General features: G+C 57.6%; 2 protein-coding genes across 8 annotated transcripts in view; one reads left to right on the plus strand and one right to left on the minus strand.

Annotated features, from left to right (window-relative positions):
* Positions 1 to 1,475: 1,475 nt before the first annotated feature.
* Positions 1,476 to 22,541, minus strand: FGFR4 (fibroblast growth factor receptor 4). Of its 2 annotated transcripts, XM_061456752.1 has the most exons (21): positions 22,347 to 22,541; positions 22,143 to 22,246; positions 21,960 to 22,055; positions 20,662 to 20,812; positions 18,967 to 19,206; positions 6,131 to 6,400; positions 5,938 to 6,027; positions 5,638 to 5,804; positions 5,428 to 5,551; positions 4,963 to 5,153; positions 4,710 to 4,848; positions 4,432 to 4,625; positions 4,096 to 4,241; positions 3,750 to 3,871; positions 3,543 to 3,653; positions 3,229 to 3,419; positions 2,829 to 2,951; positions 2,680 to 2,750; positions 2,270 to 2,407; positions 2,095 to 2,200; positions 1,476 to 2,018 (listed from the first exon to the last, which is right to left on the minus strand). In XM_061456752.1, exons 1-21 carry the CDS (start codon positions 22,405 to 22,407, stop codon positions 1,872 to 1,874), a joined length of 2,982 nt encoding a protein of 993 aa, XP_061312736.1. In that variant the 5' UTR covers positions 22,408 to 22,541; the 3' UTR covers positions 1,476 to 1,871. The 2 variants fall into 2 exon arrangements, with proteins under 2 accessions (XP_061312736.1, XP_061312735.1); XM_061456751.1 differs by lacking the exons at positions 18,967 to 19,206; positions 20,662 to 20,812; positions 21,960 to 22,055; positions 22,143 to 22,246; positions 22,347 to 22,541 and adding exons at positions 7,398 to 7,503; positions 7,850 to 7,993.
* Positions 22,542 to 22,855: 314 nt separating this feature from the next.
* Positions 22,856 to 26,361, plus strand: part of UIMC1 (ubiquitin interaction motif containing 1) — a 38,427-nt gene continuing 34,921 nt past the window's right edge. For 4 of the 6 annotated variants that reach the window (XM_061456756.1, XM_061456760.1, XM_061456761.1 and 1 more), the window contains exon 1: positions 22,856 to 23,014. The gene's annotated coding sequence lies outside the window, so the exon portion shown is untranslated. Of the gene's footprint in view, positions 23,015 to 23,890; positions 24,158 to 25,576; positions 25,892 to 26,361 lie in introns of those variants that run through there. The other 2 variants (XM_061456759.1, XM_061456757.1) reach the window with 2 other exon arrangements.

Genomic DNA, 26,361 nt, shown 5'->3' on the forward strand with positions numbered 1-26,361 from the left:
GCCCTGCTCAACAGGTGAGCAGAAAAGCAGCAAGGCCATGGCAGGGGGTGGCACATCCCCATTTACCATGTCCCCTTGTATACCCCCACCTTGCACTAAGGACTGATGGACCCATCTCGGCCTTACCCTTTGAAATCAGCTGTGGCCCCATTTTCCAGGGAAAAGGCAACAGCCCAGCAAGCAAGAGCAGTACAAACCTTGCCAGGCATGGGGCACTGCCTGCTCCCCACGCTGCCCCGAGCATGGAGACCCCAGCTTGGAATGAGGTGGGGGCGAACTGAGCCCCCTCCCCACGCACCCATTTGTGTCCACCCCTGGGCAGGCTGGGCAGTTTGCCCTCCAGCGTGTGAATGCTCCATTCAGGGGCTGTGCGAAATGCATTGGTTCTGGCACATTAGCGGACAGCTGGGATCCCTCCTGGGCAAGGCAGGTTTCACTCCTGCCTCTGCCTGCTGTGCTGGAGCTGGGGCTCATCCCAGGAAAGGGGAGCAGGGCTGGGGATGCAGGCTGCAAGCACACCACAGGGGCTGGGGTCCCCACAGCAGCCCTGCAAGGGGCTGTGACAAGGAGGGGACCCCAGGACAGCTCTAAGAGCTGCCAGGCTCCCCAGCACATGCAAGGTACTCCACCCATGGCTGAACCAAGCCCTGCACAAGGGCAGCCACAAGCAGCATCCTGAAAGCCCAGACCCCAGTGCCATCACAGCAGTGGGCAGGACCGAGGGACCCCCTTTCCAGCTGCCCTTGGCCTAGGTCCTGCCCCACAGCTCCTGCCACCCCCCTCCTCTCAGGCCAGCTTGGGGCAAGTCATGCTGCAGAGCCAGCTTTAGGCTGGGGGGGGCTGCAAGTGCAGCTGGGAGCTGGAGGAGGAAACAAGATCCTGGAGCTAATGGCCGGCAAAGCCTGGCCCTAGATGAAACCCTAGACCTGGAGCAGGCTGGCAGGAGGGGGTGAGACAGCTGCAGTCCTCCCTGCCAGTGCTCCGGGCACCATGGCCAAGGGGGATGCACAAAGCAGGCACCAGAGAGCAGGGCCTGGGGCTGGAGCCCCCCAGCTCGTACTCCCAGGGGTGTGGGGCTCCAGGGAGGCCATGCACTGTAACTCACTCTTATCTGCAGTCCCGGGGCGGGTGCGGGCAGGGGGGGTGCGAGAGGTCCCCAGGCACGGGGCCGGGCCCCAGAGCGCTTTCCCAGCCTGGGAGCCCGTGGCAGTTGTGGGATCGGTTTCAGGGCGATGCTGGTAGCGCAGTTCACGGTGGCTTAGCGCAGCAGCAGCTAATGGGGAACAGATGCGAGGGTGCTTTGTGCCGGAGCGAGTGGGAGCAGGGACATCGCTTCCTGCACCTGTGGCACTGCCTCTTCATTCCCCAGCAGCACCCACAGGGCTCTGAGCTGGTGAGGAGGCAGCCCCTCTCCCATCTTTCCAAGCTCAGCTGAGCCCTTCAGCCCCAGGAGCAGCCCAGAAACTGCACTGGGGTCTATTCCAAAAAAATAATTTATCAGGTCGGTATTTCATGTACATAAATATTCATCTCTGTGGCTATGTACAGACGCAGCAGGAGCTCCTGCCCACAGACACTTCCACTGAAGCCAAAGCCCAACTCCCTGGGTGATGCCATGGGCATCCCAGGCAGTGCCCACCTTGCAGAGGCTCTGGCTCCCGCTGCCCTGCAATGCCAGGCAGGTCTCAGCCAGGACTGAGGGCTTGGTGCAGAAATAGAGCCCAGAGAGAAGGACGCCCTGCCCCAGTGCTGCAGCTCGGGGGCCTACCTGCACATTGCTCACACCCAACAAAGCAGGGAGCCTGTGGGAACCTGGACCCACTCCCGGCGAGGGCAGAGGCAGCCTCGGCATCACCCTTCCCTGCCCACCCTTAAGTCCTCACGCTGGGGTAGGAGAAGAGGCGCGGAGCCAGTGGCAGTGGGTCGTGGGTGAAGACAGAGTCATCAGAGGAGCAGGAGCTGGCGGTGTCCTCGCAGGAGGGCGAGTACTGCTCGAAGGGCATAGAGAGATCCAGGTACTGCAGGGAGAGATGGTACCATCAGCACCGGTGCTGTCAGTGTCCATGCTGCCCATGACACCTCCCAGCCACTCACCTCCTCCGAAACGGCTGCCAGGATCTTGTCCAGCCCCTCCACGAGCTGCTTGAAGGTGGGGCGCTGCGAGGGCACGGCGTGCCAGCACTCCCGCATCAGCATGTACCTGCGGGGGGACGGCGCGTTAGCGGGGGCTCACTGCGGGCCCTGCCCACCCTGTCTGGCTGGCACTCACAGCTCGTGGGTGCAGTTGGATGGCCGGTCCATGCGGTGCCCCTCCTTCAGCAGCTTGAAGAGCTCCTCAACAGGGATGCCAGGGTAAGGGGAGCCCCCCAGTGTGAAGATCTCCCACATCAATATCCCAAAGGACCACCTGGAATCACACATGGCAAAGTGGGGTCAATCACATCCTAGGACCTCTCTGAGCCCAGCTCACCCCTCCTGTACCCTGCATGGGAGCAAGGAAGAGAGGGTGGCATCAGCTGTGGTGAGGATGCGACACGGGATTGCTACTGTGCCCACGGAGTACCACTGAAGCACTCAAGGGGACCCTCCAGTACATGCACAACCCCACAGTGCTTCCCTGATGCCCACAGGCAGCATCTCCATCCCACACCCAACAGCACCGTCAGCCCCAGGACTCACACATCGCTCTGGTGGGTGTAGACACGGTCAAACAGGGCCTCGGGTGCCATCCACTTCACTGGCAGGCGACCCTATGAGAGCAAACCCCCTGCTCAGCCCTGACTGGAGATCCCTGTATCCCTCACCGCTCTCTCAGAGAACCCACTCACATTGCTGGTTTTCTTGTAGTAGTCAATGTCGTGGACATCCCTGGCCAAGCCAAAGTCAGCGATTTTCATCACACTCTCTGCTGTGACCAGCACGTTGCGGGCAGCCAGGTCACGGTGGATGCACTGCCAGAGAGAACATCACCCATGGAGGGGTTGAGATGGTGGCTCCAGCTCCGTGCCACCCAGAAGGTGGGTCAGGCTTTAAGCCCCACATTTTGGGGGAGTTAACTGCCCATAGCTTTGCTGGATGTAGCTGGGAGGTTCTGGGCAGCCCAGGGGAAGGGGCTGGGCTCCTTCTCCATGGGGACAGTGGGTTCACCAGGGAATACACAGGTCCTCCATCACTGCCATGGCTCCCCAAGGCTGTGCTGAGCATAAGCAGGCCCTGTGCCAGTCCTACCCGTTTGGACTCCAGGTACTCCATGCCACGGGCCACCTGGTAGACGCATGAGACCAGGTCCTTGAAGGAGAGCTGCTCCTCGGGCATCACAGCCATGTCAAAAGTGTAGTCAGGCATTGGGGGGCGGCGGGCACGGAGGTACTCGCGCAGATTGCCCTTGGCAGCAAACTCCACAATCACGTACAGAGGACCTGCAAGGGTGTCCACTCCACTCAGCCCCTGCCCTGCCCCACCACAGCATCCCGCCTGCTACTGAACCCAACAGCCCCCATTCCCCGCTCCATGCCCATGCCCTGCCTGCAGAGCCCCCTCACCGTCCTGCGTGCAGACTCCCAGGAGGTTGATGATGTTCTTGTGCTTGTCCATGAGCTTCATCATCTCCATCTCAGATATGAGATCAGCCAGGTCCTTGTCAGTGGCGTTGTCTGGGGAAGGAGGGCTGTCACCATGCCAGCAGGGTGGCACCACAGCCTGGCACTGCTGCACCTCCCTGCCTGGGACACTGGTGGAGGAGCCATTACCTTTCAGCATTTTGACAGCCACAGTGACAGCTCTGTCTGGCCGGTCTCTGTCGATGCCGTAAGCCTCTGCCCGCACGACCTGGCCAAAGCAGCCTTCGCCCAGGGGCTTGCCCAGCACCAGCCTGGCAGGGACAGGCAGAACCATGAGGGACCACAGGGATGGCTCTGCTTCCCCACAGGGCTGCCCCTCTCCATCCAAGCTGAATCCCAGCACACCAGGGTACAGTGGTGCTGAGGTGCTCAGAGGTGGCCAGAAACCTCCCCATCCATCACCCATGTGCTGCTGTCCCCAGGGCAGCCGGGGAGAGCGGCCCCAGCCCCAAACCTGCCCCACACAGTGTCGTACTTGTCTCGGGGGAACTCCCACTTGGCATCGAGGGGCAGGTCCAGCTCCATGACCCCAGCCAGCATCGGGGCACAGCTGGAGGAGAGACGGGTGACGCGCATCAGGGACGTGCTGGACTTCCCGGAGGAGCTGGAGTCCAAGGAGAACTGCGGAGAGAGCCCAAGCGACCTCAGCTCCAGAGCCAGAGACCCTCACTTGGAGCCATGGGGCAAGGGAGCTTCAGGAAGCAGTAACGAGGGCAGCCCTGGGGCTGGTAGCAAGGTAAAGTGCCACATTGTGAAACCAGTCGGTCGCTAAGGTTCCTCCACACCTGCAGGGCTCCAGCTCAGCACCAACCTGTCGGATGAGTGGGAATTTGGAGAGCTTGTGGACTGCCATGGGCTCCAGGGGCTGCTTGCTTGACTGAGTCTGCATCCGGCACAGCACCACAATGATGATGGCCATGGCCACGGCCAGCGAGCCCGAGGTGTAGATGATGATGTCCGTGTATTTGGTCTCAGGGGCTTCAGCTTCCCGCACCAGCTCCTCCTCTGGAGGGAGCGAATCAGTCGAACAGAGCCACAGTTCCTGTGTATCAGGGGTCCCAGCTCCCACCCCAGGACCCCCACCCCTACCTGGCAGCACGGTGAGCCAGGCAGACTGGTAGGAGAGGCCGATGGAGTTCCCTGCCAGGCAGGTGTACTCGCCAGCATCCTCCACAGAGACATTACGCAGGTACAGCACCTCCACCTCAGAGCTGTTGATATCTGCAGTCTGACAGGGAGTCGAATGGATGGTCAGCATCCCTCCTCCACAGGGCGCTCTGTGCAGCCCCATCACCACTTTAGGGTGGGTATCTGGGACCTGGGTGCTTCCAGCCCTTGTTACCTTGAGCACTTGCACGTAGGGTACCCCGTCGGGACCGTAGCTGCTGCCGTTCACCTCGATGTGCTTCAGCCACTGGATGTGAGGCTGGGCATCACTATAGACCTTGCAGAAGAACTCAACATCGCTGCCCACCAGGGCTGTGGTGTTGGCGGGCAGCCCAGCCTGCAAGATGGGCCTGTGCGGGGACCTCTCTGTGCACAAAGCAGAGCAGCATCACCACCACAGTGGCCCAGAGAAGGGCTCCTTTCTCACTCCCTCTAAACCCACAACAAAGCCACAGAGAGCCCTTCCCCAGCCCCAAAGCAGACCCATGCGGACCAAAGCCTGGCCTCCATCCCCATGTCTGCTAGGTGCAAGGGATGCCAGCAGAGAGGCTCCTCTGCCCCTTCCCCGTGATCCCAACCCCTCTGACAGGCACAGCGGAAGCAGGGAGCCAGAACAAGCACCGCAGAGAGAAGCACTCACCCAGCACGTCCAGGAGGTAGCTGTAGTGGATGCTGCCAAACCTGTTCTCCACCAGGCAAGTGTAGTTGCCGCGGTCAGAGGGCACCACGCTCTCCATCACCAGGCTCCAGTGCTGGTGCCGGAGCTGCAGAGGGGGGAGGCAAGGTGGGAGGTGTGATGGGAGAGTAGGATCCAGGAGGGGAGGCTGTGGAGGTGGGACCTGTCCCTTACCCGGATGCCCCCAATACGGTGCTCCCCACGGAACTCGCGTCCATTCTTGAACCAGCGGATACTGGGGCTGGGGCTGCCTGAGGCTGGGCACCGAAACTTCACTGTGTTCCCTGCAGGCACTGCATAGAGCTTCTTGTCCATCCGGTGCGGGTGAGTCCAGTAAGGAGCTGGGGGGACATGGGATGTACATCAAGAGTCAAGGGGCAGTATGGAGGCTGCCAGAGCTGTTCCCAGCCATTTGTGCAGTGAGCAGGAGGCAGCAGTGCCCCAGCTGCTGATCCTGCCTGGGGTGGCACTGACCTCTGTGCACATAGACGGGCTCCTCCTTTCCATCTCTGTGAGGACCGTCCCCATCACTGTCTTCATCATCATCACCTGACGCCATCGAGTCTGCAAAGGAAAATGGGTTGGGAGGGACATCCCTGCCTGCAGGGCTGGGTGGGCAGTGGCTGCTGCTGCCCTGGGGGGAGCTGGGTGCTGCCGAGGCTCCTACCCACTACGGAGATGGTGAAGTTGCGCAGGATCTCCCCTGTCTCCCGTGCCCGGCACACATAGAGCCCCGAGTCCTCGTAGGAAACCTCCAAGATCTCCAGCAGGCTCTGCTGGACGCGGATGCGGCCTCCCGAGGTGAGCGGCCGGGACTCCTTGTACCAGACCACGCTGGCACCGCTCTGGTTGGTGTCACAGTACAGCTTCAACATATTGCCCGGGTCCAGCAGGAGATGTTCCTCTTCTGACTCCAGCAACGGGCTCTCAAACAGCTCTGCAGAGACGCCGTGAGTGCCCACCCCGGTGACCACCCCTCCCCTGCAGGACCCCACCATGTGCCCACCCCAGTGTGGAGAATACATGGTACAACAGAGCCCATGCCCAGCTCTGCCACCCTGGAGGCAGGGAGGGCCGGACTCTGCCCTGGGGCGCAGGGACGTGGCTTCCCCAGCGGCTTGTCCCTGTCCAAGGCCACACATGCCACCGTCCTTCTGCAGGGGCCACTCCCAGCAGTGCAGGGTGCTCGAGCCCATCCTGCCTCACCCGAGGGCACCAAACCCTCCCAGCCACCCACCATTGGACCTTCACGTGCCCTAGGCGCGGCTGGGATAACCCCCCACACCCAGCCTGGCTGGGCCCGGCAACGCCGAGGCTTGGATATGGTGTCCTGCCTGGTGATGGCCAGCAGCAGCAGCATGCACATGGAGGGCAGAAACAACCCAACCACCAAAACAGCAATACCCATCACAGTTCAACTGCTGCATGCAGGGGTCTGGGGGGATACACGTGTATTTCCAGTCCTCTGCATGGCCATTACAGGGGGATGCGGGACAGCCGGCCCTTTGGTGCCCTGGAACATGTCCTTCTCCTTGTACCCACCACCGAGAGGCACGGACCATCCAAGACGTTTGCACTCCCCACCAAGCCATGCACAACCCGCACAGCCCACAGCGTTCACACCATCCCTCTCTGCTGCGGGTCCACAGAGCAAGCTGAGCCCCCGTAGCGCAGGGACTGCCTGCTCGGAGCCACCCTGCCTCTTCCAGCCTCCACACCTCCTCGCCCGGTGATGGAGGTGCGGACCCTCCGAGCCGGACCCCAGCCGGACGAGTGCCTCCAGCTCCCGCCAGACCAGCCCCGCAGTCGGAGCCATGGCGCTTGCACCCAGCACCCCCAAGGGCTCTCTGCCCAGACGGGGACAGCATCCAGAAAGCAGGACCCCACTGCAGCGTCCCAAGCCCCGGTTCCCATTCCTCGTTTCGCAGCCGTACCTGGCTCCATCGCCCTGCCCCGGGCAGCAGCCGCCAGCAGCAGCCCCACCAGGACCTGCGACAGGGGCCGCATCTTCCAGGCCCCTCCGGCGCGGCGGTTCCCACCCTGCGGGACAGGCAGGACCCGGGTGAGCGGAGCCGGGAGAGGCAGGGACCCGCCGGCGGGGAGCAGGGGGCTGGTCCCGGGGCACTGTGGGGCAGGGTCCCCGGGGCACGGCGACGGCGGGTGCGCACGGAGTGGGGGACAGAGCACGGGGGTCCCTGGGCACGGGGAGACAGAACCCTACCAGCACCAAACCCCCGCGACGGCTCCGGGGTGGAGGGGTCCCGGCTGGGTGTAGGGAACCGACTCCTGACCAGAGGTTAACCGGGCACGGGGTGGGGGCCGGGGAGAGGGGTCCCAGTGCGGGATGCGGGGAGAAGCGTCCCGAGGGCGAGGGTCGCGGCGTTACCGGCAGTGACGGGATCCCTCGGCGGAGCCGCCGCGCAGCGCGGGGAGGGCCCGGGCAAAGTCCGGGAGTCGGCGGGCTCAGCGCCACCGCGCCCCGCACCGCGGCCCCATGGCGGGCAGGGCTCGGGGCGGCTGCGGAGAGCTCCGAGCTCGCTCCGGCTCCGTTGTGCCGCCGCTGCGCCGGACGCGGGTACTTTGTAGGGGCGGGCTCGGGTTACAGCGGCCCCGCCCGGAGCGCCGGAGGGGTGGGGGGATAGAGAGCGGGGGGGCACCGGTCCCGAGCCGCCGCTGCTGCCACCGGCCCCGCTCCGCCGGCTCCTTCACGAACCGACCCAACGCCGGGATGGGGGGGGGGGGCACCGGGCGCCCGCAGGTCCCTGCCAGCACCGAGAGGCGGCCCCTGCGCACCCCCCGGCACGGCCCCGCCTCCGCAGCACCGCCCGCGGGTGGGGAACTGCAGGAGCTGAGAACCCCCGGGGCTGCTCCCCCATCGCCCCTCCGTGCAGACCCCACATGTCGGGTCCCCAGGTCGGGAGTAGCGCATCAGGACAAAGCCGCTTCCATCCCCTTTCCCCACCGTGGTACCCGGGGAGCACCCCGCTGATGCCACGGGCTCCACGGCAGCGGTGCCCACCCGGCGGGCAGCCCTGGCTTGGGCTGGGTAATGGCGTTGCTGGGTGCCCATCAGCTCGCTCGCTAATTGTGCTGCAATTAGTTGTAGCGTTATCGCTGCTGGTGCCATAAAGTGGCTGTGACCCTCATTAGGAGCCCATAACCGAGCATCGTAAAACATGGCCAGGCTGCGAGCCAGGGTTGGAGTGGCCCTAATCCGGCCCATAAACACTTTGCTTTCACTTTCCCCATGCTGCTGCCTGCACCGGGGCAGGCAGACCCCACTATGCCCAGGCCTCGCTGCCCACTGGCCCACACCTGGGCACTGGAGGAGTCCGGACTCAGGCCCTCAGAATAAGCATGGTCCCCAGGCACACCTTCCCATGAGCATCCTGCTGCCAGCGAGAGAGGACTGAGGGTGCCCACAGTACATGGGGCCAGATCTGGCTCCAGAGCCACTCTCCCTTGCTGCCATCACCCTCTGCTTCGCCATCTTCCTGCTTTCCAGCAAAACCTTCTGGGGCCATGGTAGGTCTCACACACAGCCTTGCCCATGCTCAGCATGGATCCTGAGGTTGTGTGAGCAGGGTGTGGGGTATCACTGTCACCCCTCACAGCCCCGCCAAGAGGGCCAGGGCCCAGCCTCGTCCGTGTGAAACCAGCAGCTTCCACCATGACACGGTTTCCCTGCAAGGGCTGATTGATACTGTGGTATCCCATAGCACCATACTCCCCATGTTCCGCCCCCGTGGTGCTGGTCCCCACCCCGTGGTGCTGTCCCACCCCGGGGTGCAGGGGCACCCAGAGCAGCCCAGGGCCGGCAGCCCCCAGCAGCTGTTCATTCCTGCCGGCGCGTGAAGCGATGAGAACATCAATTTCACGGCGCAGCGGCCGCCCCTGCAGAGCTGCAGCGTACCGGAAGCACACAAAAATGTTGGGTTCAGCTCAACTCGAACCAAAACCAAATTAAAACCAGAGAGAAGGGGTTTGTTCCCAGCGCTGGGAATGCCGGGGGAGAGATGGGACTCAGGGGAGCCTGTGGGAGCCACCGTGTGGGATGGGCATGGAGAGAACCCTCCTACCCCAGCGGTGGGTACGGTGCTGGGTGCAGCAGGGCATGGAGATCGCAGCTGGCACCTCACCCCGTGTCATACCAAGGGCCAGGGTGGTGCTGGCACAGGCTGGGCCATGGCAGGGCTGTGCTGTGGGCTACTGGGAACTGGTCGCTTCCCTGTCGTGGGGCAGCGCAGGGCCGGGTTGCCTGCCTGGCTTGATTTATAACAGCAACTGACGGCAAACAAAAAGCCCTTCATGGCAGCGCAGCCCCACCGCCTGCCACCCGCTGCCGGCAGCACCGCCACAGCCTCCGCCACGCCAGCAGCTCAACAAACGGGGATTGTGCCAGCGCCGGCACCCCTGCTGTGGTGCACCCCTGCCACAGCACCCTCCTTTGCTGCTCCTGCTCCCCCAGCCCCGCAGGCTGCTTCCATCAGCTGCGGTACCACAAGGGACACGTGTCCCCACAGCCACTGAGCCACAGAAGGCAGGAGCATGTCCTCAGGGCCCCGCAGATGGGGCAGTGAGCGGCGTGGTACTGTGCAGATGGGGCCGGGGACTCGCTCTGCCCCATGTCCAACCGAGGAGAGGTGACCCCCCTGGCCAGACCCTCGCCTCGCTTACATGCCTAGGGCCCTGCAGCAGCGAGCACGCACGAGGGGCTGGGCGCCGGCACGTTGGGCTCCATTCTCCCGCCCCTGCCCCTTCCCCCAGGCAGTAAATCATCCCCGCTCCCCTCATGAAAGGCCCGTGTATGCGCTGCCGGCTCAGGGAGCCTGCCTGGTGCCAACAATATTGCTCTTGGAAGGCAGCCGGGGCTGCGGGAACACAGCCGCCCCTTGTGCCTGGCCCCAGCGCTCGCCGCCACTCCTGCTGCGGTGGCACCTGTGGCACGGTGGCTCCTGGGGGGGCCGGAGCCCGGGGGGCTCTTTCCTCCTGGAAGTTTCTCTTGGCCTCCCCTGAACGGCTGTTGTTTGGGGCTCCCTGTACCCCGTACACGCACAGAGCCTGGGGGCTGAGGCCAAGCACGCTCGTGCCATGTGCTGGGGAGATGCGAACCCCTCAGCACGGAGGGGTCAGGCCAGCCCCGGAGCACACGGCTCCATCCAGCCCTGTTGGCCTTGCATCTGGTCCTGGCCACAACCCACTGTCCTCGTATCAGCGGGGACCTGCAGGGGCAGGCAGGATGCTCTGCAGAGTTCAGGTCCTGCTCTGGAGGTGAGCACCAGGGCCTGGGGCAGTGCTCACCCCCTGGTCTCTCTTGCCTGCCCATCCTTATCTCCAGCAGGGAGGGACCAATGGAGCAGCCCGGCCCGGTTAAGGTTTAACCAGGCAGAACTTGGCAAACACGAATCTGCTGCTTCCTCTCGGGAGCCAAGAACATGGGGCCCGGTGCAGGGGCTGCCGGACAGGGACACCAGGGACCCTGGCTGTGGCCAAGCCCCCAGCACAGCACAGGAGCACTCAACAGATTTGGGCACTGAAGGCTATGTTGAGAACACATGGGCTGGAGCTGGCCTGGCAGTGCCATGCCTCATCCCTGCTACAGCCCTGCTGCCCCTGCCCATCCTGGTTGTGCTGGGAAGCACTGGGGCTGCAGCTGGCACAGAGAATGGGGTGCATGAAGCCAGGATGGGCACTGCTCCCCTTGGGGATGTGGCACATTCCATGCGCTGGGCTGAGCACCATGGTGCCCATCCAGGGGCCGAGCAAGCAGGAGGTTTTGCCAGCCGGGCTTACCCCTCTTGTGGCACTGGGGCTCTTCCCGGAGCGATGTGCCCGTAGCAGAGGGCTGCGAGGCAGAAATGGGGCCACCCCGCTGCTCCCAGCCGCTAATCGCAAGCAGGCGCCGGGTTCTGCCTCCACATCTGCACCTGATTTACTCGCCGGAGCCAGCGGGGCCACGAGGGATGGCAGCAGCTGCGGCTGCGGCCGGGGCTGAGGCGGGACCCCGGGGGAGCAGCGGCTCCTCGGCCAGGCAGGCTCCATGGAGCTGGCTGCGGCACGGGCAGGGGACGGCAGCGCTTCCATGGGGACGTGGCTGGCGGGTGGCTCCGTGCCCTGTGCGGTGCCTGCCAGCCTGGAGGCGCTGGGGCTGGGGCTGGGCCCGGCGCAGGAGACAGAGCCCCAGCCCGGCGAGGTGCTGCTTGCAGAGGCCCCTGCAGGGAGGAGCGGGACTGGGCAGCCCCTGGCCACAGCCCGGCAGGGCATGAGACTGACAGCTCACCAGCACTGGGGACAAGGGCCACGCTCCATCCTCAGCCTCTCCCAGCATGTGGGATGGCTCTGGTCCCACAGCAAGGCTCCCGTTCCTGTGCCATCCATTCCTGGTGATGTCCATGGGTGCTGGGGTCCCTTCAAGAGCCATCCAGCAGCAGGAAGGTGGGAGGTGTCCCTGCCCATGGCAGGGGGGTTGGAACTAGATGATCTTAAGGTCCTTTCCAACCCTGACTATTCTATGATTCTAGGATGGGCAACCATCAGAGTGGGGACACCAGTGACTTTGGCACACACCTGGTCTGTGTGCTTGGAGCACAGGGATGGGGCTGGCGTTGACACACCGCGGGCATTGCAGCCACCAGCATGGCTGGCAGGGTCTCTGGTTGTGGCTGCCCTAGCACAGGGGCTTGCCAGCCACCCTGCTGCTGACAAAGAAGACATGCCAGGGGTACAGGCAGCACCACAGCCACCAACTGCACCTGTCCCAGTGAGCGCCTGCACAAATGGAAGGGCTGGGAGGTGCCAGACACGCCACAGCCCTGCAGCGAGGAAGGGAAGGGGTCAGCGAGGGACAGGCTGGCAGCAGCTGGCACGCTGCCCTGGCAGAGCCGTGTGCCACTGGAGGCAGACGCAGCCTGTCCCTCCCAGCACTACTCACACTGCCGGTGGCAGTGCCGCCCGCGGTGCCAGCACAAGGCCCTGCACTGCTCCTGGGGACACTGGTCCCATGCACTCTTGCCTCCCAAGCCTGCCCCATCGAGCAAGCTGCCCTCAAACAGGACAGCAGCAGAGCATTGTGTGTTTGCCATCACACTGCTCTGGCAGCACAGAACAGCCCAGCATCAATCATGGATGTTCTCAGCACAAGCTGCACAACAGCTTGCACAAGTGCCAGCACCCTCCCAGCCCAGACTGTCCTGTCTTCCCCTTGGTGACTGCGGTGTGCCCAAGGCCTCATGACTTGCCAGAGCAGCACAGAGGAAGGCTCTTACTGCCTTAGTCTGGACCTCAGGGTGCCACAGGATGACAGCAGGGCCTGGAGGGCAGATGGGAACACAAGCTTCCCGCCCCTCCCAAATATTTTAAAGGTGTCTGCATCCTGTTCTTTGCTTTGAAGTATGGCAAAATCCCAGGAAGGGCTCTAGCAGAGAGACAGCACCCAAAAGTAGTAATAAACACTCTATTTGGAGAGCTTCACCTTAGGGAAACAGCAGATATATAAACACTGTGTACAGGGGAAGGCAAAGCTGTCAGTACACAGACAGGAGTGACACACCGGACTGGGCAGTGCTGGAAATGGGTCCCTCTTGGTGTCGATGCACAGCACTTCTAGTGGGCACCTGCCCTGGTACAGCAGGATGAGAGCAAAGCATCAGAGTTCGGAGCTGGAGGCCATCCAGGGCTATCAGGCACACAGTTTCCTTCAGGTCATCACAATTTTCTACTCACTGATCAGCTTGCAAGGTTTAAAAGGACTCCCCTCTGTAGCAGGAGATTAAGGTCACGCCTCAGCAGCAGAGCAAGCCCGGAAAACATTAGGAAGGCGAACCCAGACCAGCAGGAGCCTGTCCTAAGGGAAGATGGCAGATTCTGTGCAGGGTAAACGAAAACAAAGCTCATGCACAGCCTGGAGTGGGGAAGGGAAGGCAGGCACTCCAAACACTGAGATTAGCAAACAGCTCGCTCTCTCCTCACTTAACCTGACCAGCGGATTTGGGAAGTGCCTCTCCAGCGCGGCTCAGCTGCTCCCCTGGCACACAACCTGCGAGCTGAGGGCCCAGAGGGTCTTCCAGCAGCTGCTGGGGCCAGGCAGGAGGCAGCAGCCTGGCTCAGCCCGCCCTGGCATGCTGGGACATGGGATGCTTGACTCAGAGCACTGGCACTGAACATGAGGGCACTCCACCGCCTGGACTCTTGTGGTGGGCTAGCAGAGAACAGGCAATACCTTAGCTTAAAGCAAAACATCTAAAGAACCCGTCCAAAACACACAGCAGATCTCAGGTGCTGCCCTTCCTTCTGGGGCCTTTTCTAACAGATCTGGTACATTAGCACTATGAAGAGACCATCAGTCTTAATTTCTGGGTTTGAAATACAGAGCACCCTTTTTCTGGGATGGTAGAAATGTGTAAGAACTTCTGAAGAGAGCTGGGCAAGGACTAACCAAGGCAGGTTTATCAGAGATCGTGGATTTTTAGTCAGCTCATGATTTGACTACGTTATACTATAGTCTTCTGCTGCATCTAGATTTATTCTCTCTCTTTTCCCTTAAAACCCTCCTTCCCCAGAGTATTTTGGTAGCCCCAGGGAAAATGCTGCACTTCCATGCAGACCCTGACAGAATTAAGAGATGAACCCACCCTGCTCTACCTTCCTCTGCTGATTGCATTCAGACCTTGGAGATCTCCACCGATGCCAAATTTGGCTGAGTTTTAAGTCACAGGGGGTAAAGACACACACTGTGAATGATCACATACACCTGTTTTCATAGGAAACCAGGCTGAACAGTTACTTCCTTCCACGTGGAAACCCTCAGAGCAGAGGGTTGGGGTGAGCCAGAAGCTCTAACCCTTCTTGCAGCCCTGCACTCCCACCAGCAGCAGTTTACACACTAGATGTTGTTACTACATGTGAGATAGACCCAAATAACCCAGCTCCAGAACCAGTGGCTGCAAAAGGCTCTGATGGCAATCAGTGACTCATGGAACCCTGCACACAAACCTGACTGGAGGAGGCACAGAAGGAGACGCCACACTGGTTATTTCCTACTTTAACCTATACAAAGCCAAGCAGCCTGCATCGTGTCCCATCCACGTTGCTCACTATGGTCTAGAGGAGCTCTCCTCCAGCAAAAGCCACCTCTGAGCACGGGAGGCTGCCCTCCAGGTGCAGGAATCCATTATTTGCTCTGGTGAGGGAGGAGGTGGCCACTACCAGCCTGTTGCCAAACCCTCCTTTAACCAGGTACACACTTCCTCTCACACTGCGCCCACCTTCACAGGAAGCAATTACACAATGAAAACTACTCTAAGGGAGTGAAGTATTTGCTGTCTAGCAAGTCTCTTCCAGCTGGATCCTTTTCCTGACAGATTCAGTCCCCGTTCTGCTCAACGGGTGCACACAGGAGGGTAGGGCTTTGCTTATCCAGAGGGATAATGAAACCATTGTGGGCTGGCAAAGGATGTGCGTTCTTGGGCCACCAACAACTCCAAGAACAGTGCTGCAACTTGCTCTAGAAGTCTTGGCTGAAATAACTGTAGCCTCCTGGGGCAGTTGACTCTTCCCGGACATACTGTTGGGGCTGGAATGGTCCAACAACCGACACTGCTCCTGGCATCCTGGACATTGAAGGGAGCGAAAGGAAGAGAAGGGAAAAAAGGAGACAATGTCAGAAGTGCTCTGAAACCTGCCAGCTGCAATCACTGCTCAGCAGGCATGGCTGTCAGTGGAGCAACAGCCTACTGCAGCCAAGTAAACAACTTGCCAGAAACAGCTTCCAAGTGCATCCTTGCCCTCTGTGCCTGTGTGTAAACAGACACCTTTAGCATGGCAGAATTAGCTAGCGCACAGCTCGAGGACTGTTACAGAGCTTCCATTACAGAGGGAGTGTCCTGCCTCTCTTCAGGCTGCAGGAGCTGGCCTGGAGCAGGGCCGAAAGCTGGATCCAGAAACAGTGTTCTGAAAGGGAGTTGTGTGGCTGCACATGGACAATGTCCATATCCTTAAAGGGAACATATGTGTGTGTGTGTGTGTGTGTATTGGGAACATCCTCAGTGTTATCTGTCTAGAATGGGATACTTGCTATTCACTGATCCAGTTGTGCCATTCAAGAGCCAAAACTTGCCTGGGCTGACAGATGGAGCATGTGTCTTCCAATCAAGTACTTCAGAGAGCCAAGGGAGCATGGGGCTCTTATTCCACAGACAGGCAACAACAGATCCCAGTTTTCCTCTTGTCCTGTCTGGGAAATTTGGCTAGGAGTCTGTCCTTGCTTCAGGTAGGATTTTCCCAATACCACTTTCTTCTATGCTCCTCTCTAAGCAATCCAAGCTCATTACTGAGCCTCTTTTAGCAAATGCTTTGAAATTAGAGATCTGAACTTTGACAGTGTCCAGAACAAGTATTTTTTTGTATTAATCATCTGGCAGCCTAATTTTTCTTTTTTTATTAATCATGTATGCAGGGATGCCATTATTTAAGTCACCAACTGTGACAGCGAGCTCAGGAATACAGGCTTGGTTCTGACTACATGCCAAATTTTAAGATGAGCAACCCCAAGAGAGATTAAAATGGCAAAAAGATATCCCCCCGAGCCAGGCTTTAATTAAATTAAAGCCTCGGTTGTTATAGAAACCGTGTTTAACGGGTGTCAGGCTGGACATGCTCCGTGCAAAGGTCCACCCTGTGCTGAGCTATCAAGAACCAAAATGAACTGCAGAGCCCTTCTACTTCAGCAGCATCCCAGAGCTGTCTGCAGAGGGAGCTGCTGAAGTGAACCCGCTTCAGGACAAACAACACAAGCTTGCACAAACCCTGCCGTTCTGCTTGTAAATCAGCTGGAAATACGCACTGAAAACTGCATTTTAAGTTATGTTTAAGCCACTGATTTGAACAGTGAGGCTGGAAACACTCTTAGACAGGAGGGTTACTTACTGATTCTTGTGTTTGAAGCCGCTGATGTGAGCTTGGTACTGCTCTATGGAGTTCAGTACTATGTTACATGTGCTGCAGGGGTACCCCTTCCCAGCTGAAACAGACAGCAGTATTAGCACACACAGCTAGTCAACAACTTGGTGCCCGAGTTAGAAACAAGTGAGATAATCAATCACCTGATGTGTTAAACAACTGCAAAACAAAGACAAAGAGCAAACCTAGAGCCTGACTAGATGGGAAGGTCACCGAATCCCACTACCTCACCTCACTGCCAGTCACTGTGAGAGAATCCCTAAGCCAGAAATGCTTTCCTGGTCAGAACACGGATTTGTTTATCTATAAAAGCAAAGACACATTTCCTACAAACACTTCAGAGTATCAGACATAGTAAAAGTCTCATCATTAGGACACCAACCCTGACGATACACTGCAACAACATTTATCTCCCAAATTCCCACTCATCCTGACCTGTACATCTCATAAACAAAAAAGGAGGAAGATAATTTGTAAAATTGTAGTGTTTCAATAAAAAAAAGCAGCCAGAGGAGATTACACACAACGTCCAGCTCCACAGTGCAGCATTCTGCTAAGCCTTGCTCAGGTGCCAACTGAGAATATTAAGCTCTCTCCTCAAGCAGTTTCGTTACACTCAAGAGTATCAGTTAACTGCCACAAAAAAAAAGGTTTCCAACAACAGTAGTACCAGACAGATCAATGGTTTTGTGTAACTTGACAACTCCAGCTGGAATTAAAGTTCAGGAGGTCACAGATACCAACCAGGCAAGCTTGGCAGCACAGCTCAGCACAGGAGTCTGTAACAGGGGAAAATCCTGGCAGTTGTCCTCAAGACATTAAGTGCTCCTGTATTTGGACTCACTGGGGAAGGGCTCTTGCCTGTCTTGCAACTAAAACAGTTCCTTAAGGTGAAAGAGCAGACTCACCCCAGGGGTGCAGAGCAGCATAATCAATGAGTGAGAAGCACAGCACATGATGTAGCAGACATTTCCCCACTCTTCTCCTACACCTCAGGAAGGTTTGAGACTCTAGTGAGACATCCAGCTCTCAAAACAGAGATGGACTTGGGCAGGAAAAGCCGCACAAGCTGTTACAGCCCTCATGTCTGCTGCCCTGGACAACTGAGTCAGGATCTCTCTGTTGTAAATCTGGCAAACAGCAGTGTGCACAGAGTTGTCTAAACTGCCCCCTTGCACCCCAAACAGGCAGTTCCTAGAGGAGCTTTAAGCAAATACCTTGGTGTTGCACTGCAAAGAACACATCTTTACGTGCTGCCAGATGGGTCCCAGCAGAGAGGAGTTTAGGAACAGGCACGGCTGTTAGGACACAGAGGTGGGCAGAGAGAGCAGAAGAAAACACCCCTGACTGCAGCCCATCACATCCAAGCAGCCCCTGACTCCAAAACCTCTCCTGAAAGGTCCAAGGTCCATGGAGCTGCATCCTCAAGTACTGGGGTTCTGCTGGCGCTTGATGGGACACATCCATCAGGCAGGTGAGGACACTGCCCACCTGCCTGGGCTGTGGCTCTGCCACTGTCAGCGCCTGACTCTCACTGATTGGAACCATTCATCAGAGCTCACTAATTAGGTGAAGAGCAGATGGGTACTGCTGGAGAGCGAGCACCTTCCATCTCCCACATGACTACAGGAGGTGGGAAGGAATATTACTTGGATAATTGAGCCTCATTTCTCATAAGTGCTACTGGTATCTAAAGGTGGCCTGAAAAGAATTAGAATAATTAATCTTCTGCTTGTGTGGGTTTTTACAACAGAGAACAAAGCCCTCAAAGAAGATTTAAAGATGATTTGTCTGCTTATTATTTACTTCAAGCCTCCAGCAGGTACTGGACTTCTTGGCCCAACAGAAGGCTGCTGGGAGGAACAAGGGAGTTTACTGTGAGCTCCTAATGCTTTTACTGGACTCTAAGGGCCTTCATTGTGTAGAAGTGCTCATAAGCAGCAGATCATAAACCAAATGAGTTTTAGCTATCTGCCTAAAGTTCCTCCTTAATAGCTCTTTTTTATTTTTTCCCCCCACATTCCTGCTTGCTGCAGAGAGAGTTGCATTAGTTCATCACATGAAGTGCCCACACAGAGACAGAAAAGCATCCAGGGAGAAATCTCTCTGGCTTTCATGTGCTTTGAAGCAGCAGGTGCAGTTAAACCTATTCCTTCCATCTTTGGTAAGTCCCCTCCAAAGATGTTTTTTGAAGCATCAAATGCCACTTTTATCTCTCCATTTTGGATGCAATCACCTAACTGGAAACAGCACTGTCCAAAATCCCTGGATTATCCGGACAAAAACCAAAAAGGACACGTTCCTAATTAGACAACATTGCAAAATACAGCGCAAAGCTTGTCACAAGTAGCTACAATCTAAAACCTCTTCTGCTGCCAGGGGGTTAGAACATCAACCAAATCAATCTTAGGGCATATAATCAAGATCCTCATCATAAGCAATTCTCCCCTGCTCCCTCCACATAGACTCTCATCCAAAGACCTGTCAGACACATACTGCTGCTCTCCAGCTATTCAGCTATTTATTCCCTGCCTGCTGAGAACTCACCCATGAAGGACGATGCGGGTGCATCAGGGGTTCGGCCATAGTGTGCCATCAGCTTGTGTTTGGTCTCTTGCTTTCTGTGCTTCTTGCCTACATAATGCTGTTTTGCCATAAGGGGGTTGTTGAAAGTGGCGTGGCAGAGGCTGCAGAACTTGTCTGGGTCAGTAATGTCCTTGTTGTCTTCATTAGAAGACACAGCAGAGGTGGGGAGTGCCGCAGGATGTTTCAGTGGGGGCACCGCTTCTGTAGGGTGAATCCAAACTCCTGGTCAGTCACAGAACTCAGAGGTAAAGAACAGTCCCATTATTTCCCTAAAACCCACATTAAAAAAAATAGCCCACTGCACCTAAAACCCAAACCCAGACAGAGAATGTAAGACATCTAGATAAATTCACATTGCTCCCACCTCTTCCCTTAACATTGCAAAACTGAATGGTGTGCTGTAAGACTAGAGTAGGCCAGGAAAACTTCTAGGGTTAAAAAACCCCCAACGGATTTGCCTATTTCTCCTTAACACAAGCATGGCTATATTCAAGAAACCCTGGATATGGAGGAGCTTCCACCTTCTCTTACCACCACCCAGCTAGAATAGGGGTACCAGTCCCTGTGCAGCAAAAACAAGAATGTTTTGGGAAACATGGTGCAGCTGCAGGACTTGATCCTGAACCACGAGGAGTCTTGCCTGAGAAATAGCATGAATGGGCCAGGTCTGACATTGAGAACCGGCCCTTCTGATGGAGAAACCTGCACCCTCTCATTACGAGGTGACAAAGACCTGAGCAAGGAGCCTTCTAAGGCTCAGAGAGCTCCTCTCACGCCTAAATGGAAGGTACGCAGCAGACTGATCATGTACATCCTCCCCTTCCTGAAGGCTTGGCTCATTCCCATGGGCCACCCTGACCCCAGAGGTGGCTTTGCTGTGCAACACAAAGCAAAGCCATGAAGACACCCTGGCACAGCCTCTGCCTGAAGATCCCAGCTCGGAGCTAGCACAAGCTGCTACCCTCAGGTGCACTCAAAGGCTGTGCTCTTCCTCCATCCTGACCAGGTACAGCACCCCAAGCTCTTGGCTGACTTCCTGCCCTGGACAGCTGGTCTCCCCCCCATCCTCTGGGCTCTTCTGTGTGAGACACACAGGCAGCTGCACCGGGTCAGACCCGAGGTCTGCCTGGACTGTCTCACATCACGACAGCAGCCGGTGGTAGGTGCCGTGGGAAAAACACAAGGTCAGGACAAGCGCATACTGATGTTTCCCAGTTACACTCTCCCAGTCCCCAGCTATCTGCAGCTCACAAGTTCTTGAACTCCAGAGGCTCCATCTTTGTAGCTGATCAGCTCTGATGAATTTGCTGTATCCAAGTTTCACCCATCACTTCAGTCCCTGTAAGCTCTTAGTGAGCACTGTAACCTGTGACAAACATTTCTGCACACAGGGATGGGTACAAGGCTGCCACAAGCTGCATTTCTCCTCAACAAAGCAACACAAAACAACACACAAGGTTCTGCCAACACCAGCCCACCAAGCAGGCTTCTGAGAGGCCAAGTTTCTGGAAGTGTATTGCTGGCTTACTCTGCTTCACAGTAAAGAGTGCACACATCCTCACAAGAGCTTACACTTGGGGACCAATGAGCCTCTTGACTTTTATATGGCTTGAACAGCCTCTCATTACAATCTGCAGATGCTGCAGACAGTCATACCTTCCAGTCTGGGGGACTGCTGCTTCATGTTCTTGGCATGAGTCTTGCCCAAGTAATGAGATGTTGCCACTGCTGGTGAGGAGAAGGTCATGTTGCAGATGGGACAACACTTGTTCCTGTCTTCCCCGTTGCTGCCTTCTTGCTTGCTATCCTGTGCACACAGAACCGTGGAGGGGCTGAGGCTGGGAGGGATCTCTGCAGGTCACCTCATCCAACCTTCTTGTGCTAAGAAGAAACACTAAGGTTTGGGGGTCTAAATAAACAAAGTAATTGGAGACACCCATGTTAAGTTAAAGAAGGGCGATGGAACAGGATGGATTAAAGATAAGGTTAAGTTTGTGGCTGCTAGAATTGGAACAGGCAGCCTTTTACTCTGTGAGGTGTGAACTGAGCAACGCAAACACCGCTATCAGCTGGGTCATCTGCAACACGACGCCGACAGAGCAGGCGGCAGCAGTCATTTCTAAGCCTAACACTATGTGAGAAGGCATCTGCTTTTATTCCACACACACCACACACACCCCCCCCCCGCCTGCAAATGTTGGGGAGTTAGGGATTAAAGCTGAAGCAATCATAGAAGAAGAATCAGTTTCCCAAGTGAGTCACGGGGCAGACAGATGGCCGAGTGGAACGTGGTGCCTTTACTGACCAACAGGCTCCAGCTACAGGCCAAGGAAACCTACATAAGTATAAACCAGATCGCTCAGGAATGAGAGTCCCAGTAGATGGTCAACCCAACACGCTCTCATGGCAGTAAAGGTTATGCAATGACACTCCTGACAAGCTGTTGCTCCCATTCAGCTCTTCCCTGCCCTTTTGAGCAAGCCTATCAATAAAAGGCAACATGTGTTTGTTTAACTGGGGAAGACATACTCACAGAGGCTACTGAAATGGGAAGGGCAGCAGGAACTGTGCTTGCTAGGACAAGGCCCAGCAACACACCTACCATCAAGCTCTGCACTTATCACAGTTTCCTTTCCAAGAGTGTTTTCATACTCATAAGATGGTTTGGGTTGGAAAGTACCTTAAAGCTCACCCAGTTCTAGCCCCCCTGCCATGGGCAGGGACACCTTCCACTAGAGCAGGCTGCTCCAACCCCTGCATCCAACCTGGCCTTGAACACTGCCAGGGATGGGGCAGCCACAGCTTCTCTGGGCACCCTGTGCCAGCGCCTCAGCACCCTCACAGGGAGGAGCTTGTGCCTAAGAGCTCATCTCAATCTACCCTATAAAAGTGCTGGGGCCGTATAACAGCCTCTAGCCCAGCAGGTCCCACGTATTTCAGCTCTACCCCCTCACCTGCTTCGCATCCAGCTTCATCTTCTTCCCGGGGCCGCGCTCCTCCCCGCCGTGGATGGACAGGTACCGCCTCACCTTGTTGGCGTGCTTCTTGCTCTGCGGAAAGCAGACAGAGACCGGCCCGCCCGCTGCTCAGCGCCCCGCGGTGCCCGGCGGCGGCGGGCGGCGGCCCCCGCTCCCTACCTGGTAGTGAGCCAGCCTCTGGGACTCGGAGATGAGCAGCGCGCTGCACACCTTGCACTGCGCCTCCGTGAAGATGTGCCCGTTCTCCCGGATCAGGCGCTCCACTGCGGGACACACACACAGACACCACGCACAGCCAGGGGGTCAGCGGCCCGGGCAGGCCGCACACTTCCAACCCCACCGCCTCGTTCCCCGGCTCCTCACCCGCCTCCTTGCCCACCGGCAGCCCCGCGGCGTCCCCGTTGCTACCCGCCCCGTCCGCCATCGCCGCCGCCACCGCCTCCTGCAGCTCTCGCGAGAACCGCCCGCTCCCTCCGCTTAGCAACAGTAAGGGGCCCTCCCGCGAGACCGTGGAGGGAGGCGGTGGTGGCCATGTTGGTTGTGGGCAGCTTGCCGGGGACCGGCGGCTCCCCGCCTGTGCGGGCGGGTCAGCGGAGCAGCCGGTTGCTGCGGTGACGGTGGGTTTTGAGGCACCCAGGTTTCGCAGGTAGAGGGTCGAAGGTGCTCCTCCCCACCGCGCTGGCCTCCTCCCTGGAAACCAGCGCCCACCGCCCTGTCTGCGGCACCCGGTACCGGGATGAGGAAACGGCGGCAGTGCCGGCACCTTCCGGCGCACCCCGGGACGCGGGCCCGGGACCCGCGGTCCCCCTCCACGCCGGGCCCACCACTTGCCCGCCAGCGGCATGGCGGCTCTCACTTCACCGCCGCGACGGCCACGTGACGTAGCGCGAAGCTGCCGCTGCCATATTGGGTGAGGGCAATGAGGCCTCCGCCGCCAACTTGAGCTCGGGTGAGGGACCCGCCGACCGGGGCCGGCGCGGTGGGGTGTCCCGGCGAGGGCTGGGCGCCGGCCCGCGGGAGGCCCGGTCCCGGTGAGTACCTGTGCCCTGCGGGGCCTGCCGCTCTGCGCCGGGCCCGCTGCCCCGAGGCTCGCCTGGGGCCCATCCGCCGCGGGGCTCCCGCGGCCGGGCACCGATCCCCTTTCCCCTCTCGGGGCCTTCTCTTCCCCCGAGGCCGTTCCCTGCCCCCTTCCCCTGGCGCTGCTCCAGGTCTGACCCCCGAGGCATGCCCATGGTCTGTCCCGGTGATCGGGGGCCGGCCACCAGCGCCAGGCTTTCCCTTGAGGGGACACCCGGTATCATTCCCCTCGGGGGCTGCTCCCAGTCCTTTGCCCTGGGTCCCTGGTACTGCGCCCCTTCCTCTGGGGACACTCTGGGACCCCTCATGGGGCGCTACCCTCGGGAGGGCTCCCCAAACCCGACCCTCCGGCTCTGCCCTGGCCCCATCCCCTGCGGCATCTCCCAGGCTCAGCCCTGTGCCGGCTTCCTGCCCCTCCTGGGGTAGCCCCAGCGCGCTCCTTGTGGCTGATCCCCGCCTCCCGAACTGACCCCTCATCCCGTCTGGGATCCCCCATGCTTCCTCCCCAGGGTGATGCTTGTTGAGTAGCCCCGACCCTGTCCTTGTCAGCCTCCGTGCAGAGCCCTCCATGCCCCAAAGCAGCAGGCTGGGGACTTGAGGACCTCAGGTGGGTGCTAGGGAGAGGGTTGCTCTCCCCCTGCCATGCAGGACCTGTCCTTGGAGGAGGGAGAGGTGCTGTGTGCAGGATTTGCTTTGGGCAGTGGAACAGTTTGGATCTCCCGAGAGCTCAGTGGCATTTGCAGATGGACCCGTGTGGCCTTTGTAGTCCCTTCTTGTGAAGACCGAGCTCTATAAAGGGATAAATCCTGTAAAGAAATCCTCTCCCCCAGGCGCATTGAGCCCTTATATCTTGCTGGTTGCAGAGCATCAGCTGGGTGCTGCGTGATGGGTCGAGCTGGGGGTCCAGGGATGATATTTGAATTGAGGCATGTGGTGCTGACCTGCCTGAGCATGGAGCCTCCTCTTCCTGAGGTGGGGGGAGTTGTTTACAAAGCGACAGCCTGTGTCTCCAACGGCTCAGAAACTCATCCGGGGATGAGAGTCATTCATTTTTGGCTTCATTTTCAAGCATTTTTCAAGCTGTCACAGCTTGGCAGGTCTGTAGCTGCAGTGTCAAGATTTAGAATTATTCTGTCGGTAATTGCTTTCTGATTCATCAAAATGATAGATGAGAGGGGAAAATGACAAATAATCACAAGTTGGGGATCTTCAAGGATATCCCTAAAAATGTGACTGGAGAAGCGTGGCATGTGCGAGTTCCTTGTCAGGAGGTCACCTTTGCTGTCAGCGTTTACAAAGACATTCTGTTAAACTCAGAGTTGGAAAAAACCTGGATAACTGGAAAACGATTTTGTGAACAAAGCTGCAAAGGTAGTTTTAGATAATTCAGTCTGGTTTTACTGAGCCTGAAAGCAGGTGTCATCACCTTGGGTACAAGCAACTGTCCTTTCCCAGAGTGCTAAAAGCAACATACAGCTTAACTTCCCTACCTGAAGGGGGGTGTGTGTGTGTGTGCTCTGATGCATGTTTTCTTCCCTCAGCTGTACCAGCTTGTCTAATAAAAAGCTATTATCTTGCTCTCCTACTCATAGCCTCAGACTAGCGCAGCTACAGGTGATCTCTTATTTGTCTTGTTCCCTTAGTTACATTTACAGAGACTCTTTGCCACAAGTCCCTTCATTTTCAGCAGCGCTGTGGGAGTTGTGTGGTTACATCTCCTTTTTTTTCCTCCCTTCCCTTTAAATGTTGAAGGTAGGTGACTCATCAAAACTCCAGCTGATATTTCTCAGTGATCTCTTATTTAGCACAGTGCATCAAGCAGAAGATGCATCGTGGAGTCAGAGGAGAGCTGGTGATACCAGCATGGATTTTAAAAACAAGGCAGCATGGCACATGCTTTTGTTTTGGTGGTGAAGAGGTTTCCAGGCTGGCTCTTCAAAACCAGGGTGAGCCTGTGTGGACTCGTGCACTGGAGGCACACGCCTCGCTCCCCATCACTGTGCAAAACCGTCTGTAAGTGGTTTCCTTCTGATAAAGGAGTGCTCCCCACCGCCACAGACGCCCTCCGTGGGGCAGGTCTCAGCAGCGGGGGGGTGAGGCTCGGCTCATCTTTCTGGGCAGAGGGCAAAGAGGCCATTTGGAGCAAAAGATAAAAAATGGATGAAGTGTAATGAGGATATTCCAACAGGACCCGAGTTGCGCTCGGCTGGAGCAGAACAGCTTTGTTTCGCAAGAGCCATTGTTCTTTCGAAAGCAGCACTTGTTTTTGTTTGCCTTTCCTAAACAGAGAAACGTTTGTGGACTGCAGCGGTCCTTGCAGTCGTTTCTGGTGCTTTGCATGCCATTTGCACAGTGTTCCATCTTCAGAGGGCTCAGCAAACCTTCAGTGCAGATCGTGACTCACCAGGATAATCATCTTTTGTCTCTAGGCATGGGTTTGCAGAGGAAGGGAGGCTGAGAGGCTACAAGAGCTTCTGGAGGCTGCAGATAGGGAGGGAACGCGTGTTATTCCTCTCTCAGCCTCACCTTGCTGCCGCGGACTGTAGGTGGAGCAGTGCACTGCTGTTCCTGGCGCCGATGGGGATTCTGAGCTTCTCCATTATCATTTCTACAGAAAGTGGCTGTTTGCAATTTTGTGGTGTTACAGAGAACGGTTTGGCTCTATATTGGGTAACCTAGGGTCCTTTTTGTATCTTCTCCTACTCTTATTTTAGATTTAAGCAGCACATTTAAGCTATTTCAGTGATCTTGAAGGCAGAATGATCCTGTGGAAGGACACTGGTCTGGGAGCCAGCCAAGTTGACTTACATTTCCAGCTCTGCTGTTCTCTGGTGTGTAACACGAGGGGCTTGTTGCTTAACCACTCTGCACATGTTGTATTCTAACTTCAACAGAGCTGATCGTGCTCAGCCTGCTTTGTGAGCCTCTTCTACATCACAGTTCAGGAAGCGCCAAATGTTGTTGTCGGGTTGTTTGGCGAACAGCAAACACAGAAGGGAAAGGGTGGTTTAACTGTGTGTGCCGTCCCCCTGCTCTCCTTCAGCGAGATCTCTTCCTGATCCTCTCGTCTGAGTCCTTTTGATCACAGCAGCTAACACTTGCTGTGCATCTCTCTCCAACAGTCTGGGCTGGCAAGGAAAGGAGACGCTGAAGTGCTAGCTTGCATTGTGTGGGCATCTGCCCTCAATTGTGCTGCTCATAGAGCACTCAGGTTTGCACTAATAATGCTCAGCAGGTTCCTCGCTGCTTGTCAAGTGCCTTCTCTAATACAAATGGTTTGGGCATGTCTGCACAGAGGACT

The sequence above is a fragment of the Pezoporus flaviventris genome, unplaced genomic scaffold (genome assembly GCF_033815535.1).
Source record: "Pezoporus flaviventris isolate CSIRO_AGI_PZ_B2104156 unplaced genomic scaffold, CSIRO_AGI_Pfla_v1 ptg000023l, whole genome shotgun sequence".
NCBI lineage: Eukaryota > Metazoa > Chordata > Aves > Psittaciformes > Psittacidae > Pezoporus > Pezoporus flaviventris.